We start from the raw sequence: 21,360 nt of genomic DNA on the forward strand, positions 1-21,360 counted from the left end.
GAACCCTAGGTTGAATTATTGCTAGCATAAGCTAAATCGAGCTATCGAGATTCCAAAAATATAAAAATCATTAAAAACGGGGCTTGAAATCACTTACTATGAAGCTTGGAAGTTGAAGAAACCCTAGCTATGGAGAGAGGTAAGGTTCGGCCAAGGCTTGATGAAGATGAACACATTTTGGCCTTAATTTCCCTTTTAATTAATTTTAATAACAAAATGACTAAAATACCCTTAATACCTTTCTTTGAAAATTTTCATGTACAAGCTCATTTTTGTCCAAAATTTTAGAAATTGGTCAAATTCTATTTAAGACCTCCTCATTAATATTCCAAAGCAATTTCATACTAAAAACTTCTAGAATACAAGTTTTGCAAATTATTCAATTTCGTCCCTAATCTCAACTTAAGCACTTTATGCATAGAATTTCATCATGAAATTTTCACACAATCATGCAATCATATCATAAACCTCAAAATAATTATAAAATAATTATTTCTATCTCGAATTTGTGGTCACGAAACCACTATTCTGATTAGGCCCTAATTCGGGATATTACAACCCAATTAAGCCATGAATGTTTCTTCTCTCTCTCCTAGGGTTTCCATGTATTTTAGGTTGAATATGACATAAAAATAAGATGATATCTTTTATCATCTTTTTAATTAATTAAATATTTTCAAATTTTAATTTAGTCCTTGCCCTTTTTCTAAATTTCCATGGATGAGTCACCAAAATATCTACATACTTTTCTTTAATGGTCTAATTACTATATAAGGACCTCAAATTTTGAATTCCATAGCTATTTAATCCTTATAGCTACTAGAATTCAACTTTTGCATTTTATGCGATTTAGTCCTCGTAATTAAGCACATAATCAATAAAATTTTCTTATCAGAATTTTCACATGACACTTCTAACATAACACAGACCATATAATAAAATAAAAATAAATTTTATTTTCGACTCAGATTTGTGGTCCCAAAACCACTGTTCTGATTTCACTGAAATTGGGCTGTTACAGCCTTGGAACACACAGAGAACCCTAGTCGATAATGTGATTTATCCACTCTTATCAGAATGTGCCATGGCCATGGACTTTCTTCAGAATTTGCATATCAAAATTCGTGTTTACTTTTCCGAAGGGCTTCATCATATGCCACCACGGTGACCAATTCACAACTCAACCTCACCACACTCAAATTCACCCCTATTTCCCAAACAATTACCAATCATGTATTGCACATTCAACGTAAACACACATTCATGTCGACTAACTGATCTTCTTAATCCAAAACATACTTCATTACATGCTTCACACATATCAACATTGTCATATCTCATAGTATACATTTCAAGAACATAGACTGAGTTGCTTATTAAAATCACATACGCCTGTACACACAATTTGTTATATTCTAGACTCACAAATACCTATTTCGGACATATATACATATTTTCATCAATTATTAATGTACTTATTCACCGGTTTTGTAACGCCCTAATTTTCGAGATTTTCGGGATTTCTGTGATTTTCAATGAATTTTAGAAATTCTGTGTTTTAACTGTCTGTAGTGGGTCTGAGTATGATAGTGGGCCTTTAAAAGACCCAAGAGTAAATCCAATTCGAGGCAATTTCTGAATTCCCAATTTTAAAAAGAGAGAGTACCAGCATTGAAGGCTTTAAATTAAAGATGGTAAAATAGGGCACAAGGGACCTGTGGTAAATTGGCATGTGACGCCACATAAGGTATAGGGGGAGTGGCGTGTAGATGTTTATGGGGAGCCAAGGTTCGAGCCTCAAGGTAAGCAAATAGGGTATTTATTTTTATGAAAAAAAAAGGGATCTGATGGAACTCAAGGGGGAACTCTGTTAGGGAGAGTTTAAGCTGGTAAGGGGATTGAGTAAGGATAAGATAAGGGAGGAAATTTAGGAGCTGATCAGGGAGCAAAAGTTGGCCAGCCAAGGGTTTCTGTAGAGGGCAAAATTCGGCTAGGTCTATTGATAGTTGTAATTTCGGCACTTGGGGAAGAGTTGTGCCGTTTCTAACAATTCTTTTCTCTTCTTCTTTTCTCCTCTCTTCATCTATTTCTTCTTCTTCTTCTTTTCCTCTATAGCCAAATCTTTCTATCATTTTACTCAACTCCACTTCCTTACCATTTGTTTCTAAGCCTTATAGTTGATTGCCATAAAAGTCGAAATCCTGAAAGCCTATTTTTCTTCTGTGCCAATTTCTCCTAGCCAAACCCTCTGATTCTTCTCCATCTTTTTGGTCGATTCTCTCATCCTCTGAACCCCAAAGTCCTACCGACAAAACCACTGTAAAACCCTCGTATTTTATCTTTCTCTTCACTATTTCAAGAAGCCGAAAACCCCAAAGTCTTAGGGGCATAGCCGAATCTTTAGACCTTTAAAGATTTGTTTTCTACTAACATTCGAGGGGTTAGATCTGAATCAGAATCGAATAGGAATTAAGAGGAATTGTTGACTGAAGGAACCGGTGGTAAGTTTCTGAATCTATTCTTTACTTCGGGTTTTAGAAAAAGCTAAAACCCCTAAAGGCTTAGGGAGGCTGTCGATTGGGCCCTATGGCTCTTAGGATTGTGACAATTGTTTTATTGTGAAGATAGTATGATCTAGAGGCTGATGATCGGAGGCTTGGACAAGTGGAACGACTGGATCTAAACCTAGTCGCTAGATTCGGAAAAAGGTAGGATCTCTAGTGCCTAAAGTGTTAATGGCCGACTTTTGGGTAAGGACTTTTGTATACAAGTTGTTATGGATTTATAGTTAACATATTGGTAACTGAATGTAGGCAACTGGTGTGTGTAACTCGTCAGCATTTCGTCGCAAATAGGTGTGTAAACGACACTCACTCATAGACTAGATCAGCAAAAGTCGAAAAGCCGAAATGCCGAAAAGCCGATATTTTGTGGACTTGCGAGCGTGCGAGCTCTCGTGAGATGGGTTGGTTGTAATCCTAGTAATCTCAAGCGATATGATTGTAGAGTGCACAATTTCGTGCACTTCGATATATTTGGGCTTAATGGGCCGAAAACAGGATAATGGGCCAACGGGCCCAATTCGGTATGGACGCTCGGTAAGTGTTTCTATTGATGCGTTAATGGCTGTAATATGTATGTAAACCCTAAAATAGGTAAATTTACTAAAGTACCCTGAGTATGAAAATTACCATTATACCCCTAGGTGCACAATGACCATTATACCCCTAGGTGCACAATGACCATTATACCCCTAGGGTTGATTTTGATTGAAATGCATGATATTCTGATTCTGTTTGTTGTATGCCATGACATGTATATCTATTGCATGGAATATGGGTTATAATGATGGAGGAAGCGTTCTGGTGGCTCTGCCACAAATATCTATTTCTGGTGGCTCTGCCACAAATATCTGTTTCTGGTGGCCCTGCCACAATTATCTGTATCTGGTGACTCTATCACAATATCTGTTCTGGCAGCCATGCTGCATACTTGTGACGTGTAGACGGATGGGTGGGTCGAGTAGTCTCCCCACATAGTGTAAGGCTAGCACGGTGGTGTATACGGATGGATATGGGTTGGGTTTTCTGCATACATGATATATCTGTTCTGTTTCTGTTATGGGCCTATGGGCTTCATTCTGAATTCTGTATAGGGCTAAGGCCCAACTTAATCTATTTCTATGGTTTGTACTGGTTTAGACTATGGTTGGGTTATTTTACACACTAAGTTTCCCAAACTCTTCCCTTATTTTCATCCACGCAGGTAATCCCCAACCATAGTGGGCTTGGAGCTGTGAGGGATTCGGAGTTGCCACACATACTACAAACTTGATTTTCTTCTTATAATTTAATTAGTTTTTATTTACTTTAATTGTTTTGGGTTTTAAGTTGTAATAAGGCCGCTTTAATTATTTTAAATGGTTTTAATATGTTTTACTAGAATAGGTATGATATTATCTTAATCGCTGAAACTGATTAGTTTTAGGGTGCGTTTTCAAAAATAGTAATTGATTTTAAAATATCACAACAACAAAGCAAAACTTCCACAACGAAAATGTTTTTCCAAAATTAATCACTTTTCCTTAAACTGGACTTAATTGAATCGGTTTCCTAAGAACATACACTAAGTTAAGGTGTGGCAATGGTGGTGTGCATGTCTAGGATTGGATCCGAAGGGAGCTTGGTACTTAAGCAGTCCGATGGACTCACCTCCTCTTTTCTGGTTTCCTACCTGGTGCTCAGCTTCCATTCACTTTAACCTATAATGAAATCAACCTTTGATCACTAAGTACAATTTCCTAGATTAAAAATAGAAATTATTTTTAACGTTTTGATGTGGCACGTCGGATCCAGTCGTAACGTCTGGGCCGGGTTTGGGGTGTTACAGGTTTTGAAACATCATTCACAAGATATTACTTTAAAATAACTTATAGGATTCAATATTAAAGACTCACTTGAAACTCACCTACAGCAACTTCCAGCTCCAGACTCAGACATCCAGTTCGAACCAACAACAACTGCTTAAAGAACATGAATTCACCATTAAACCCATTTACAAACAAATTGCTAACATTTCAATTGCAGAGAATCCCCATGCAGGGTTTCTTATTCGTATCTTACTACCCATAAACTTCATAGCATTTTTAATTTTAACATGCAAAGTTATTAGACTTATCAAGAGATAGAAAACCTCTATATTTTCCAAGATTTCTTAGCTTCCAGTTTACATACAAAGAGTAACCAGCAATAACATTTAGTACTTAAGAAAAAGAAAGAATTAAAGAATTACTCTAAAGGAAGAGGAAAACCTTCACGCGGACTTTTTCTCACACACACATATATCTACTTCTGTTTAGTGAAACTTGACAAGTGTCCTAAAATTTCAAAATATGCCCATTAAATTGGCTTACAAAATTCGAAGGAAACATAAATGAAAGTCTTTTCTATATGCCATTTGTCCAATTAGTTTAGTTAGTTTATAACTAGATCTAGTTATTGAGACTTGCTCTTCACAGTATTTAAACAAACTAGGCATAATATACCTTTGGCGGTTACCTATATAAAACTTACCTTTCCCTTTTTATCGAACTCTTTCTTTTACTGAAAAACACATTAAAGACTAAATCCTAATATACTTCCCTAGCAGATACTCAATTCACCCAAAACATTAATTTTCCAGAAGTTATAATTTGTCGAACTAACTCCCAAGGTGCTCTAGAACAGACATCTTTTCATCTACATGACTAAAATTCAGGTTATCTAGATTTGCATTGTGACATGTTCTTTCTTTCTTGAAAAGAAAATACAAATAAAAACAATGGCCCTCAAAGATGATATGCTATTGATACCAATTGTTGGTGATATTTTCAAAGAAGAATAGAAAACACGAAGCAAAAATGTGCAACAAAAGAGCTTGTATCTATTAGCTCTTTTCATTCAACCAAAAAATAATACATTTAAAGTCAAATACATCACCAAATACTCACCTAACCCTACTAAGCTATCTTGAAACTTGAAAAACATTACTTGTACACCAAAATAAATCAACTAAACATGTCATTCATCACCTAAGCATTAGTGCATCAGCTAACTAAGTTGTAAACATAACAAAACCAAGTTACAAATAAATTAAACTTGTTTTGCATGCAATTCGATGAAATCTGCATGCACCAAGGCTTCAGCTACATCTCGCCCCCTATGAAGACATCTCGCACTTTGCCATTTCATGGTGTCATCTTGCACTTTACCACTTCGTAATGTCATCTTACAACTCACCACTTCGCAGTGTCATTTCGCAATTCATCTCACAGCTTGCCACTTGTGGAGACTTCTCGCAGTTCACCACTAGTGGAGACATCTCACACTTCATGTGTTTGTGCTACTGTATGTTTGGCCAACTTGTAACATTTTATTTAGTAATAAAAACAAATGCTTCTTGAGCACAAGACCTGGATCTAATGGATTTTTTATTTTCTTCTTAGAAAACAAGTGAAAAAACTTTACAAATAGAAGGCAAATGAACCATCTAAAGAATCTGACTTCTAATATGGGCATAAAAATCATTAAGACCAATTAAAAAGGTCATAGCATACTCTTGTTGATGTTCTTCAAGCATATTACGAACACCCCCACAACAACATTGTAAGCATGAACAAATTTGTTTAGTTGAGTACAATTCATCCCAAATGATCTATAATTGAATGTAGAAAGTCATGATAGAAATTTGAACTCGACTGAATGCAACCAACTTCTGCTTCAATTGAAAATTTTGTAGACCATTCTTCTGTTGGAATCAATCTTCAATGTAACACCCCTAGCCTATCCCAATTGTCGAGACTAAGCTACAGAATTCTACAGTACAAAATGGAACAATTACAAACTTTTAATGCATAATTCAAGTTAAAAATCATTTTCACCATTATATAAAACATTTATAACTAATTTAAAACCTTTCTCGAGCTTAATACAAACTTACGTAAGCTTTAAAGTTAACCCGGGATCGAATAAGTACTAAATTGAAAAGTTTTCAAAAGTTCAGAATGACATCACAACGGGACTTCCCCTACACCGTGATGTTGCTGAAATTGTATGTCACGTCACAATATCAGACCACTTGACGTCTGGACATCACAAACTGTTGGCTGACATCATGATGAGAGGAAAACAACGTCAGGACGAGGAATTTGTTTGATAAAAAAAAAGAGGTCATTTTGTACTCATTTCAAATCATCATCCAATTCAACTCAAAGGAACCACTTAACACAACCTATGCCTACACATTTCATACCAATTTTCATACCAAGCACATACCATTTAAACACTATTCCAACATATGAACCAATATGCCACTTTGGCACCAATTTACATAAAAAATATTTGTAACATTTCAAGCTATTTAACATTCACTTTCTCTAGTCAATCCATATTCAATATATCCAACATTAAACATCAAACAGACATAACACCTTATATTATCTAATATGCATACATATACTATTAACATTTATACATAAGCTTAATTCAAGTAGAGTTCCAAACAAACAACATTATAAGATACTATGACACTCCTAAAACATGCTATATATAAACGAGCTCAAAACGATCAAAAGGCTACGAAAACGGGAGGTGGATAGTGTGAGCTCTAAAGAGATCCAATCTTCATGCTCCGCAATCAACAATCTACAAGTAACTGAAGTCAAAGGTAAGTATAACAAATACTTAGTAAATCCATATGAAGTTTAAATCAACTTACCTAAGTGTTATATCAATTAATCAATAGAAACTCAAAGATGCACAACATGGTGATACTTTGACATCCTTAAGCCTATTTAAACAATTTCTCAAAACCATCATCAAGTTAACATATACGATATTACAAACATGTCAATTAAGTTCCTTATCAGTCTTTCCAACCATTTCTTTATCAACTTGTCAATATCTTTTCCTTGAGAACTATAGTAAATTAACTTGGGATACTCAAGACTGGATTGCTTACACAAGTTGTAACATACAATTTTGCTCACACAAGTTGTATAAATTGTTTTTGCTCACATAAGCTATAGGTTAGAATTGTTCATATAATTTTTATTTGATGCTACTCACACAAGCTGTAGAGAATTCACAACATATGCTAGATCTCAGCCATTGATAACTAAGTCATTAACCAACATCTAGTTTGTACCATTTAGGCTTGCTCTCACAAGCTGTAGGTCGAAGATTGTTATGCTAACTCTATTTGATGCTGCTCATACAAGCTTTAGAGAATTCGCAACATATGTTGGATATCAGCCATCGATAAAGTAATCCCTGACCAGCGCCCAATTCCTTTAAAATGGTAACTGTTTCCTATTCTTATAATAATATTTACTAAATTCTCATGGGCATTATTTTGTATTCATACATTTTCAATATCTCTAGTATCATCATTTATACATATCGTTTTACCATATAAACATTTCATAACCATCTACTGACGCGTATTTATTCAAAAACGTTCCATATTACATGCTTCACAATTTAATCCATTTGGTATTAAAACTTAACATTTCCACTACAACTCAACTAACAAACAAGATATTATAACACTTAAATAAATAAAATCAACATAATAAGTTCCATATGAACTTACCTGGTAAAAACAGCAACCAACAAGGTGTCAAGGACTAATCCGTAATTTTCTTTTTTCGTGATTATCCTCTCTGATTGGTTTAAATCTCGATCTATATCGTAATTCAATAAAATTATCAATTCTAAACATAATTTAGCAGCCTATTTTAGTTATTTATCAATTCAATTTCTTCTATCATATATTCTTTTAAGTTTTACATTTTATTCAATTTAGTCACTAAAATTGAATTTATCATAATTTTCAAATTTGAGCTTCGATTTTGAAGTCGATCTCAATTACATCCTCATATAGCCCTATATTAAAAATAATTACAATAATTTCATGCTAATTTCGAAATAATCATATTTTAGCCCCTATGTACAAAACTAACAAATTTCACTTTACAAATTAGTCATTTTCCATATCTAAGCTTAAAATCTCACAATTTAGTACCAAAAGCTTCAAGATTCAACAACGGAAACTTTTGAAAATTTTAATAGTTTTACAAATTAATTCCCAAGTTAGCTATATCAAGCTCCCGAGATTACAAAAACATAAAAATTACAAGAAAATGACTTGTAAACATACCAATTTTGGGAGGGTTGAATGGTTTGAAGCTCAACAATGACTTCGTAGGTTTTGTCTTGGTGTTTTCGTGGAGAAGAAAAGATGAAGATGTTTATCTTTTATTTATTTCTTTATTGTTTTTTTTATGTTTTATACATTTTCATTATAATTAAAATTTAAAATTAATTTACTTATAACTTCAGGCCACTATAAATTTATAAGGGTCTAGTTTCTATTTCAAGTCTTGATTTTAATGGCTAATTCAGTCCATAGAAAATATATATAATGATTAACTTTTACCACTTTTATGATATAGTCCTCATACTTTAATTAATCACTAATTCAGAAAAATATCATATCCAAAATTTAATTCATCTATATAATAACTCTGTAAATATTTAACAAATACATTTACAAGCTCAATTTTCAAAAACAAGGTCTCGACGCTTTATTTTTTGACATCACTGACTTTAGAGTCAAAACACTTGTACCCTAACTAACTATCCAATTAACAAATTCGTTAGATCAAATTTCAATATAATATTATAATTTACTCGTAAATATTAATTAATAATACTTACATACTCGATCATAAGAGAACAATGTTTTGAAACCTCTGAAAAATGGGTTATTACATTCAATATCCTTCCAAATCTATGTTGTAAAAGTATGGTACAATAAACTAGCAGCGATATCCTTTGAAATAGCATTAATAATCCATGAAGTGACAAGATTGTTCGTTCATGTCCAAGCATTGAGACAATCAACTAAAAAAGATTCTAGTCAAACAACAGATTTATCAACAAAACCCAATTTGTTCTTGGTTGATAACACCATAATCATGGAATGACGCCAAGTGTTGTAATTGTCAGACAATAATGTTTGAGAAACCAAAAGCAACCTTAGATTATCAGATTGATCCAAGTAATAAAGATTATTACCATTGTCAAATTGATCAATCATAGAAATCATGTTGAAACTTAAGAAATAAAAAAAAATGTTTGGTTGGTGAGAAAATGCCAAGAAAATGAAATATGAAAACAAAAAAATAAAAAAAATTCAAGAGAAGGCCTCTGATACCATATTGGAAGAAAGAATTTGTTCGAAAAATATTCATTAATTAATGAAGTTTACAAGAAAGAATATATAACCAACTATGGCTAGCTAACTAGCATTCTAACTGAAACAGTAACAAATTAACCAACTATGACTATAATTAATTACGTAATACAATATGTAAAACACAAGATGAACACAAACACAAGATGTACAAAATCACATTAGCAACGATAATTTTTAATCTATATTCAATAAATACAATATTATACAAACAATCAGTCCTAATTTCTTCAAGAATTTGTATTGATATTCTCTAAAAAATATATAAATCAATTAAAATATTAGTAATCTTATACAAAATGATTATCCCAAAATTATTCCATAAAAAAAACTTAATCTTGCATAAAAATTCTAATTTATCACAAGTAAAGCCACAATTTAATTTTTTTTAGAGATGAATCAATAAGGCTTGAACAAAAAAAAGCATTGTTATCAAATTAGAAAAACCTACTTAAAAAGTATTGAAAGATTGAAAATTTATGAAAAAAAATTATTAATATTGAAAGAAAATAAAAAAGATTAAAGTTTGTGGACGTTAGTGAGTGTCAAGTATTGTTATTGGGTTAATAACTTAATTTATTACTTATATTATTTTTTATAAAGTATTTTTTTAAAAAATTATGAAATTAATTGACCTCACAATTACGAGTGGCTCCACCATTGTAGAGAAAAATAAACTTGGGTTTATATAGAAAGAATATTAGGAATGTAAAAGAAAGAAAGAAAAAGGGCAGATTTCATGATTTAATATGAATTAAAATTTAAAATGATGGGTAAAATATATAAAAAATTTAAATATGAATTGAACTTGTTCACTCCATTTTTAGATTAATAGATCAAATCAAGATTCAGTGTAATATTTCGGTGAAATGGATTTCATTAATTAATAGTACAGAAGATAAATTTCATTAAGTTTCAATTTTTCTTAAATTATGCCTTTTTTTTGTGGGGGGGGGTTAAATAAAAAATAAATAAGTTAACTAATGAGTATTGAGCTAGGTATATTGGGAAATTAAACATAATAAATATACTTTTATAGAGAAAAATAATACTTTTACATGAGAAAAAATTTTAAAATTTTATTTTAAAATACTATGAGAGTAAACTTGAGATTTTAAATGCCCAAAACCCAAGGACATTTTGGATACAAATCATTTTCATTTGCAAATTACTTAGCTTTAGCTATAAAAAAAAGGGACAAGAAGAATAATAACTTGAATTCAATCGACCATTATCTAGCCTAGCTTAAATAAGTGGACCCATATTGCAGTTAGTATTGGAAAGTTGATTTTAACTCAAAAAGCATAAATAATCCAACTTGAAATCAAACATGAGAATTGAGGTTTTTTTTTTTTCGCATAATCAACAAGCCTAATTAAGCAAAGTTTGTAGTTTAATCTTAGTCTCGAATTGAGCTTGAGATTTAAGTGAAACTCGATCAAGTTTGAACTAGCCAAACTTCAACCCTTGAATATCTAGTAGAACTTGAGCTTCTTATTGATCGAGCTTGGGTTAGCTCAATGACGCCCCAATCACTAATAACTAGAAAAAACTATAATACTAAATATATACTCATTTGTAAGATATTGTTCGTATTAATTCATTGAGCTTTATAATTTGTTTTACAAATTGAATAGGATGTGAACGCATAATTGATAAGAAATTGATAGATTTTAATAGAAATTTTATGAAGGTTTTTATATTAAGACTTAGATTACATTTTCTTTCTCTATTAAAAAATAGGTAAATTAGTCTATATACATTATATTAAAAAGTAAACTAATCCTTTTGTTATAAATTCTATTCATTTTTACTGTTAAAAATTAGTTCTTATACATTAGCATAAGATAAATGTGACATGTCACATGTCATTGTCAAGTTATTTCGTCAGTTATTCTAATTTTTAATAACACAAATAAATGATTTTTTTAACAAAAAGAATAAATTTATCTAATTTTTAAATAAAAAAAAACCAAAATACAATCTAACTTTAACTACAAACAACTCCATACTACTTTATGCACCATGAATGCATGTGAGGAAATGTATACAGAGTAGTGATACGAAGCTGAAAGAAAATGACATGACAACGAACTCTATCCAAGACATTATAATTGCTAAGCCTTTGAATTGATATGTTCAAAAGGGAGTTCAGGAGTGAGCAATATTATTTTCATCAAAGATCAAATAATTGAGTAAGCATCAACATTTCTATTTTACTGTTAAAGGATCATAATGTAGTTTGAACCTCTGAATAATAATAATGATAGTTCTTGTCTGAGTACATTGGCGGTCGTAAAAATTATCACTCCATTTTTTCCCTTAAAAATGCTGTTGGAATTATTTTATTAATTGCAGAAGATTGCTCAATAGATTTCATCATCAAATAATTTGATGGGGTGTTGGGGTGCTTAGACAAGGAATGTCTGAGTCAATTGTTAGAAGACTAATTAATAAAATAGTAGATGCCATCTATCTTAAATGTATTGGGAAGAAAAGTAATTAAACACAGAAAATAGAACACAAATTGCGTGGTCAACAATTCAGAAGTAAGTCTTCTTCGAAAATTTCATCACTCTGTTTATCTTTTCTATAACATCATCGGGTCAACCGCTAAGGGTTTTTTTCTTTCTTTCCAGTCTCATAATTCTTTTATATAATTACAGGATATGTTTTTGTCTATATGGGATAAAAAATCTTACAGTTGTATTAATTATCAGAATGTGTTGAGTTGCAGTATGAATTAAGATGGTGCGAAAGTAATTGGAAAATTAAAGTAATATAAAATGAGGTAAATTAAAAATAGATGGAAAAGTATGCTTTGACCGGAAACCAGTAAAAGAAAATGAAAAGGAAAGAAGGAATAATTTTCAACTGATCTTCGGAGCAAGTGCTTTTCACCTTCCTATTACGAAATGTAAGAAGCTTAATCAATTGACTCCTCCTCATCTTCTTTTGGTGCATTTTAATTTGTTATTATTATCATTTACTACTATCGTTGTTTTTTCCATTCACGCGCTGCGTGGAAAGTGGGATACCAATAATGGTGTAAAAAAAAAACACAGCACAATTCCCTAGAAGAGCAGAGGACTTCCTAAAAGAAACGTCAGTAGCAGCTAGCTAAGCTGATTGATTTTCTACTTCTTGACTCGCCCTGGACTCACCTAACGTATTAACTTATTGAGTTGATGATGGGATCGGCGGAGGAGAAAAGAATCGAGGATGAGCTGTCGTATCCGATTATGCTAGCTGAGCGAGTTCGGGCGGCGGCGGACGAGGCGGAGTCGTTTAAAGTTGATTGTGGGGAGGTGGGGAAGCTAGTAGATCGGCTTTCCCAAATGCTTCGAACCCTGGTCCGCTCCACCACCTCGGTTCAATGCCTCTACGAACGCCCGATTCGCCGGGTAGTCTCCGAAGTCTCCAAGAATCTAGAGCGAGCCCTCACCTTAGTCCGAAAGTGCAAGAGGCAGAGCATCTTGCGTCGAGTCGTGAGGATCACGAGTGCCACCGATTTCCGCAAAGTGTTGAACCTTCTGGACGCTTCCATCGGCGACATGAAGTGGCTCATGGGAGTCCTCGACACCGAGAACAACGGGACTGCCAGCGGAATCTTCCTTTCCCTTCCCCCGATCGCCAGCAACGACCCGATTATTTCCTGGGTTTGGTCTTACATCGCCACCGTCCAAATGGGCCAATTAACCGATCGAATTGAAGCCGCTAATAACCTCGCTTCTCTCGCTCGAGACAACGACCGAAACAAAAAGATAACCGTCGAAGAAGGCGGCATCCCTCCTTTGTTAAAGCTTCTCAAAGAAAGCTGCTCAGCGGATGCCCAAATCGCAGCGGCTAATGCGCTTCTTGTTTTAGCAAACGAGCAGGAAAGAGTTAGGAGTATTGTCGATGAAATGGGGGTTCCAATTGTGGTTCAAGTGTTGGGAGATTCCCTTATGAAGGTTCAAATTCCGGTAGCAAAACTAGTGGTGAGAATGGCGGAGCATGACCCTGTGGCTCAAGAGGATTTCGCCAGAGAGAATGTGATTAGGCCGTTGGTCACTTTGTTATCGTTCGAGACTTTTGTGGAAGATTCTAAGACACAGTTGGGTAAGCAAAGTATTCATTCTATAGTTCAGATCAATAAAGAAATGGAGAAATTTTCTTCTGCTGGATCGACTTCGAGAAACTATAGTTATAGACCGTATTCGAACTCCTACTCGAATTTGCATATGGAAGGGAGTAGTAGGGGAGGAAATCATAGGAAAGAAAGAGAAAATGAGAAGCCTGAAGTTAAACTTCAGTTGAAAATTAATTGTGCTGAAGCTTTATGGATGCTTGCTAAGGGCAGTGTTTCAAATAGTAGGAGGATAACTGAGACAAAAGGATTGCTTTGCTTGGCTAAATTGGTGGATAAGGAACAAGGTGAGTTGCAGTATAATTGTTTGATGGCAATAATGGAGATTACAGGTGCTGCTGAATCCAATTCCGATCTTAGACGTGCAGCTTTTAAGACGAATTCACCCGCTGCTAAGGCTGTTATCGATCAGCTTTTAAGAGTGATCAAGGAATTGGATAGTCCTATATTGCAAGTTCCTGCTATTAGATCAGTTGGTTCATTGGCAAGGACTTTCCCGGCTCGGGAGACTCGAGTGATCGGTCCTTTGGTGACACAACTTGGTAATAAGGATCAAGAAGTAGCAGTGGAAGCTGCCATTGCATTGCAGAAGTTTGCATCTCCGGAGAATTTTCTCTGTATGGATCATTCAAAGTCGATAATCGAATTCAACGGTGTTCCACCTTTGATGAGATTGCTTAGATCCGGTGACAAGGCACAACTGCACGGAGTAGTTCTGCTCTGCTACCTCGCTATACATGCTGGTGATAATGACGCTTTGGAACAAGCTAGGGTTTTGACTGCCCTCGAAGGGGCAGACCGAACAGTGGTTGGGCAACATCCTGATTTGAAAGAATTGGTGACAAAGGCCATATATCAGCTCAACCTTTATCACACGGGAGTCCATCCGCAGAGGCAATTGTTTGCACCATGAATGTGCACCCAATATTTTTAAGTTATTGTTCTGCTTATGTTGGTTTGAACTTTTGGAAGGCAAGCTGAAAGGACATTCACAAATATACACATTTGGATCAGTTAGAAAAAGGAAAAGATAAAGAGTAGTGTTATCAAAGTAAACAGGCTTCTGCTTAAAGTAATTATACACTGATCAAAATACTTGGATGCTTTAATGCTTTTTATAGTGGACATAAAACTGTTTGTGAATACTTTCATTTTTTGTTTTTAAGGACATGGAATGAGTGATATAATCTTCCCTGTGCTTCTCACATTACCATTGCGTCCATAGTTGCTTCTGTGGGATTAATACACTAGAGAATATGTCACATATCAGACTTGTTTTGATTTTTTGTCGTAATCAGGTATCCGCCGCTGACAGCAAAGATTATTCTCTTCGCTGTGGGGTGCTTTCTAAAAAGATAAACAGCTGACCGTGAAATATCCTCTTTTCCCATGAACAGAGATCAAACTCCCGATCACATTTTAAGAGATGAGGTGTGCAATCACCACACCTCACCTCATGCATAACTTGTTTTGACTTGTTTTGACTTGGAGACTAGAATATGATACTGTTTTGTCTACTGTGGATGAGCAGACTATGTTTTTAGAACATTGTGGTGGGTAATAGATAATTGTTTTTCCCTCGGCCATTCATTTTCTTTTCAACTGACTTTTGTAGTGGATTTTTATCAACTGACTTTTGTAGTGGATTTTTACTTCATCAACAAGATAAGGTTTGTCCTAATCCCAGATTGTTCATATCCCTTTTTCTTTGTCCCTTCTTCTGTGGAGATATCCGATGAAGCTGTTGGAGTTTTAGAAAAGGTGGAGCGGGTGACCTGATGAAATAACTTAATGGTTGGTTTAGAGGAATTTCAGTTCCTCTAATGCAAGTATTTGGAACATGAATGGTTAAATCGTTGGAACCAAAAGGAAAACAAACAGTGATAAATTCTGTCATGCATCAAAGCTTAAGAAAACAATCAAAAGGAAGAGGCAATTTTACGGTTATTTGAGAGTTTAATTCAGGCTTTTTATTAATGAAATCATTTAATTTATATTTAGTTACAGTTAATTATTAAGAATGCTATAAACTATATGTATTATTATGCATATTTTAATGACTGGTAAATCACCAACGATGCTCAACTCTAACTTAAAAAAAAATCACTTTAACATTTCATTTATTTATTTTTATTCTTTTAGTTGTTAAATTTGTGTTCTTGTCAAATTACCTCAAAATTAATAGAAAAATTAACATTTTTTAACTTTTCTGACCTTGAATACACATAGATTGCCATATAGGTGATACATCAACATTTAATTAATTTTTAAAAATTTTAAAAATTCAAAAAAATTTATTTTTAGAAATTAAAAATAATTAAAATTTTAAAAATTATTTTAAAAATTTTTAAAAATTAATTAAATATTGACATCTCATTTACATGGAAATCCATGTATATGGCACATCAACAAAGTTAACAAATATTAATTTTTTTCGTCCATTGCAGGTGATTTGACAAAAAAAATATAAATTTAAATGCTAAAAGAAGCAGAAAATTATATAGAGGGTTAATTTTTCTTATATAAAATTGGAGAGTTAAAAAATTCAATCATGACCTAAAATTTTCATAAAATGTGTTCGCATTAAAAATTGATATGATAATAAGTATATCATGCTAGAGGTGCTCATAGGTAAGGAGCCTACGCAAGGTATTTAGACCAAGTTTTTAAGTTTGGACTCGGTCCAACTCAAAAAATGGGCTCATTTTTTTATCTAAGCTCTACTCAATTTAAGAAAGGTAAATTTAGGTTCGACTCGCTCATATTTGATTTTTTAGATTAGTTTTTATTGAAAACATAATTCATAAAACGCACTAAAAACGTTAAAATAAAAGTTTCGTAACAAATAAAAAAATATTTATATTAAAAAATAGTACCAAAAATATAATAAATATTTTATTGTATTAAATATAATTTTTAAAATTTTATATTTTGGGTGGGTTATTTAGTGGGAATTTTTTTTTAGGTTTTGGGTAATAAATTTAATTATTATTGGGTTAGTGGTTTAAAATAAATATAATTATTATGTAACATATATAATTAATATAATTATTTTTTATAACATTATATATTCAGGTCAAGCTAGGTTGGGGTTAAAAAATCTTGCCAAGACTCAATCCATATAGAAAATATGTCTTAAATTTTATCCAAGTCTATTTTTGGGGTCTTGTGTTTTTGTCTAAACCCTCTAATTTTTTGAACAGGACTTTGATCCTAAGCTGGTGGTCTAGCCCATGAGTAGACCTAATCCACGATATGGGTGAAATAATTATGTAGTAAATTTAAATAAAAAAATTGCTTTGGATATTGAATGTTGCTTTGGTTGAAATTATAAGGTTGCGATAGTAAATATTGATGTTTAGGGTTTAAAGGTGGGTTTGGAAGAACGATGTGTTTACCTGCTGTTATTGTAAAAACAATGATGGCGATGAGATTAGATACTGTAATAATACAGTAACGTGAAACAAAAAGTAGGTTAAACGCACCGCACTCTACCGCTCATCCAAACTCACCCTATATATCATGGTTTATATTTTGTGCATTTATTTCTCTAGATTTATCAAAATATAAAGACATAAATACCCTCAAATAATATTTTTTACTTGGAATAATTTTTTTTTTTATAATTTTACAAATTAATACCCAATTAATGAGTAACATTAATTCTATTAAACATATTATAACAGTATAAATATAGATGCATCTATATGTAAATTTTCAACATTTGAGTTCGGATGAAAATTTTTGGGCGGCAGATTTTGTAGTTTATACAGAGTCCATTTGGGCGGCAAGTGAAAGTTTGGCCTCTAGGCCCACGACTCTAGAAAATATACATTTCGGCCGAAGGAAAAAACAAATGCGATTCTATGTAATCAAAATAAAAGGAAATAAGTTATATATTGGATGCACATGCACTTAATTAATTTATGTTATCTCATCATTAGCGAAATCATTTTAGATTTCAAAAGACCTTAGGAGGAAATAAATAAATATTATCACTTCATTGATGTTTTGTTTGAGAATAATTTATATTAATTTATTACTATACTTATCCATATCTAGTTAACTTATTTTATCTTTAATTAAATTATTTAAAAATTAAAATCTTGAAATAAAACACGTTGAAAGTATATGTAAGAAAAAACTATAAGCAGAAAATTGAATTTTAGAAAAAAAACTGATATCAATAATTAAAATTTAAGAAAATTGATAATAAAAACACTTAAAGCAGAAAAAAATATATAAAGAAAACATTAACCAACATATTAAAAATTAAAAAAAAACTGAAATAACAGACTATAATCAGAAATTAAAAATCGAATAACCATAACCGCCATTGATTTTATTACAAACTTTGGTAAAAATTGAAATAATTAAAATTCTTTAAAGATTGACTGCATTAGAAAGGAAAATAAAAAAATATATTAACCAAATAAAAGAAGTCAAAAAATAGAAGTTAAAAAAAAGCTAAAAATGTTATGAAGGTTATTTAATACATGTTTAGCCTTTTATCTTTCATCTTCCTCGACCTTCCACTTTTTATATTCTTGAATCTTTAACTTTTCATTTTTCTTAACCCTTTCATCTTCTTGTAATTCCTTTTTTTTATTTATGTATTAGAATATAAAAAATCTTATCTCCCTATATATTGGGGTATGCTACTTGTAAATATGATGAAAAAGTATAGAATGCAATAGAAATCCTCATATTCTCATCTCCATCTTTTATCTATTAATTTTGTTTATAATATGTTAGCAGCACGAGCGTTTACATCAATCCAAGAGTGTTGTGTTTTTTGTTAGTTTGGATTAAGGTATGTAATACATTTTATCAAGAAGTTCATTATGATAAAATTACTTATGTTTATAATTTTTTCATTTTTTTAAGGGTTTCACTAATCCCACAATTTGTTAAAAACTTCTATCATAGTCAAATTACTTGTAATTTATTTTATGACTAAATTTTGTTTGTGAAAATGAAAAAGATGATTATGGCATCGTTGATACAACTCATTTGGAAGCTACTGATTTCTTCACCACCCCTGAAGGGAATAATTGATCTTTTAATTTTATTATTATAGTTTTAAAGAATAAATTTTATACAAGTTTGTTATGTTTTTAACAACATGGTTATTATATTATACTTTAAACTATTTATGAAAATTTTATATATTTTAAAAAATTATGTGACATTTAATTGTTTTATTTGAAGAATATGAATACCTTTCAAATTCAACTACCAACAAATTGTGAGGACTTATGCTTAGCAAACAGTGCAACTACTCATACTATACTTAAGAAAAAAAATTCTCATTTAACAATGCAAAAAGCTAGTGTGAGTACTATATTTGGTAGTACCAAAATCGTAGAAGGCTCTGGAAGAGTAGATATATTGTTGCCTAGAGAAACTAAGTTTCAAATTAATGATGTATTGTACTCTCCTAAGTCTCAAAGAAATTTGTTAAGCTTTAAAGATATTCGCCATAATGGATATCATATTGAGACAATAAGTGAAAGGGATAATGAATATATTCAAATTACAAGTATAATTCAAGGAAATAAAATTATTTTGGAGAAATTGTCTACATTCTCCTTTGGTTTGTACTATATGAAAATTAGTACAATTGAAGCACATGCTATAATAAATCAGAAGTTTACTGACGACTTTATTATTTAGCATGACCGGTTAGGTTATCCCGGCTCAATTATGATGCGAAAAATTATTGACAATTCATGTGGACATTCATTGAAGAGCCAACAGATTCTTCAAGCTAATAAATTTTCATGTGGTGCTTGCTCTCAAGGAAAATTAATCATTCGACCATCACCAGTCAAGATAAACTAATAATCTATTACTTTTTTAAAATGGATATAAGGAGATATACATGGACCAATACACTTTGCGTGTGGACCATTTAGATATTTTATGATTTTACTCGATGCTAACACTAGATGGTTGCATGTATCCTTGTTATCAACTCGAAACATGACATTTATGAGGTTACTTACTCAGTTGATCAAATTATGAGCACATTTTCCAGATTTCCCTATCAAGGAAATTTGTCTTGACAATACTAGTGAATTTGATTCTCAAGATTTCAATGATTTTTGTATGTCTATTGGAATAAGTGTTGAACATCCTGTAGCACATGTTCATACACAAAACAGTCTTGTTGAATTATTAATCAAACGTCTTCAATTGATTGCAAGACCATTACTTATGAAGTCAAAACTTTCAATTTCTGCTTGGGGGCATGCCACACTACATGCAGCATCTGTAATTCAAGTCAGACCAATAACTTATCATAAGTTCTCCCCGTTACAAATAGTTTTTGGTTAAGAACCAAATATTTCCCATCTGAGAACTTTTGGATGTGCTATATATGTTTCGATTGCTCCACCATAACGCTCTAAGATGGGTTCTCAAAAGAGGTTAGGAATATATGTTGGATATGAATCTCCATCAATAATTAAATATCTCGAGCCATCAACAGGGAATTTATTTACTACTTAATTTGCTGACTGCCATTTTAATGAGCCAGTTTTCCCAATGTTAGGGGGAGAAAATAAACATCTGGAAAAAGAAATAGATTGGAATGAATTATCATTGTTACATCTTGATCCTCATATGCAACAATGTGAATTGGAGGTTCGGAGGATAATTCATTTACAAAGTTTAACAAATCAATTTCCAGACGCATTTACTGATCCAAAAAGAGTGACAAAATCACATATACCAGCTGTAAATGCTCCAATCAAAATTGATGTCCCTGAAGGGCAAACTCTAGTTGCTAGTGAGTCTAAAGCACGTTTGAAGCGTGGTAGATCAGTTGGTTCCAAAGATAAGAACCTTTGAAAAAGAAAATGAGAAAAAATAAAAAATGGTCACATCGAGGAAGCAATAACTTTAAAAGGATCTCTAGAAGAGATTTTAGACATGATTGAAGTTCAATAAAATCTCAGGTACTTGATAATGAAGATATCTTAACAAATTATGTCATATCAATGATTAAATGGAACCGAAATCAAATCGATGTGATGACATATTTGCATGCAATGTAGCACAAGATATTTTGAATGACAATGTGCATCATGAACCAATGTCAATTGAAGAATGTAGACAAAGAGATGATTAACCAAAATGGAAACAAGCAGTTGAGGCGAAGTTAAAATCTTGCGAAGAGAGATGTATTCAGACATGTAGTCTGTTACACCTTAAAATCTATGAGATATAAATGGGTTTTTATGAGAAAGAGAAACAAAAAGGAGAAATTATGAGATATAAAGGGCGTTTGGTTGCACAAGGATTTTCACAAAGACTTGATATTGATTATGAAGAGACATACTCTCCTATAGTGGATAAAACTACTTTTAGGTTCTTGATGAGTCTGATAATAAGAGAAGGGCTTGATTTACGCCTAATGGATGTAGTTACAA

General features: G+C 32.3%; 1 protein-coding gene across 1 annotated transcript; it reads left to right on the forward strand.

Moving 5' to 3' along the window:
• Nucleotides 1–12,623: 12,623 nt before the first annotated feature.
• On the forward strand, nucleotides 12,624–15,069 carry LOC121219605 (ARM REPEAT PROTEIN INTERACTING WITH ABF2). The gene has a single exon (XM_041098072.1). It carries the CDS (start codon nucleotides 12,984–12,986, stop codon nucleotides 14,835–14,837), a length of 1,854 nt encoding a protein of 617 aa, XP_040954006.1. The 5' UTR covers nucleotides 12,624–12,983; the 3' UTR covers nucleotides 14,838–15,069.
• The last annotated feature ends 6,291 nt before the right edge of the window (nucleotides 15,070–21,360 follow it).

The sequence above is a fragment of the Gossypium hirsutum genome, chromosome A03 (assembly GCF_007990345.1).
Source record: "Gossypium hirsutum isolate 1008001.06 chromosome A03, Gossypium_hirsutum_v2.1, whole genome shotgun sequence".
Lineage (NCBI taxonomy): Eukaryota > Viridiplantae > Streptophyta > Magnoliopsida > Malvales > Malvaceae > Gossypium > Gossypium hirsutum.

Excerpts from the sequence above, each read along its gene's own strand:
- LOC121219605 (XM_041098072.1), top strand. The coding sequence starts at position 12,984 with ATGATGGGATCGGCGGAGGAGAAAAGAATCGAGGATGAGCTGTCGTAT.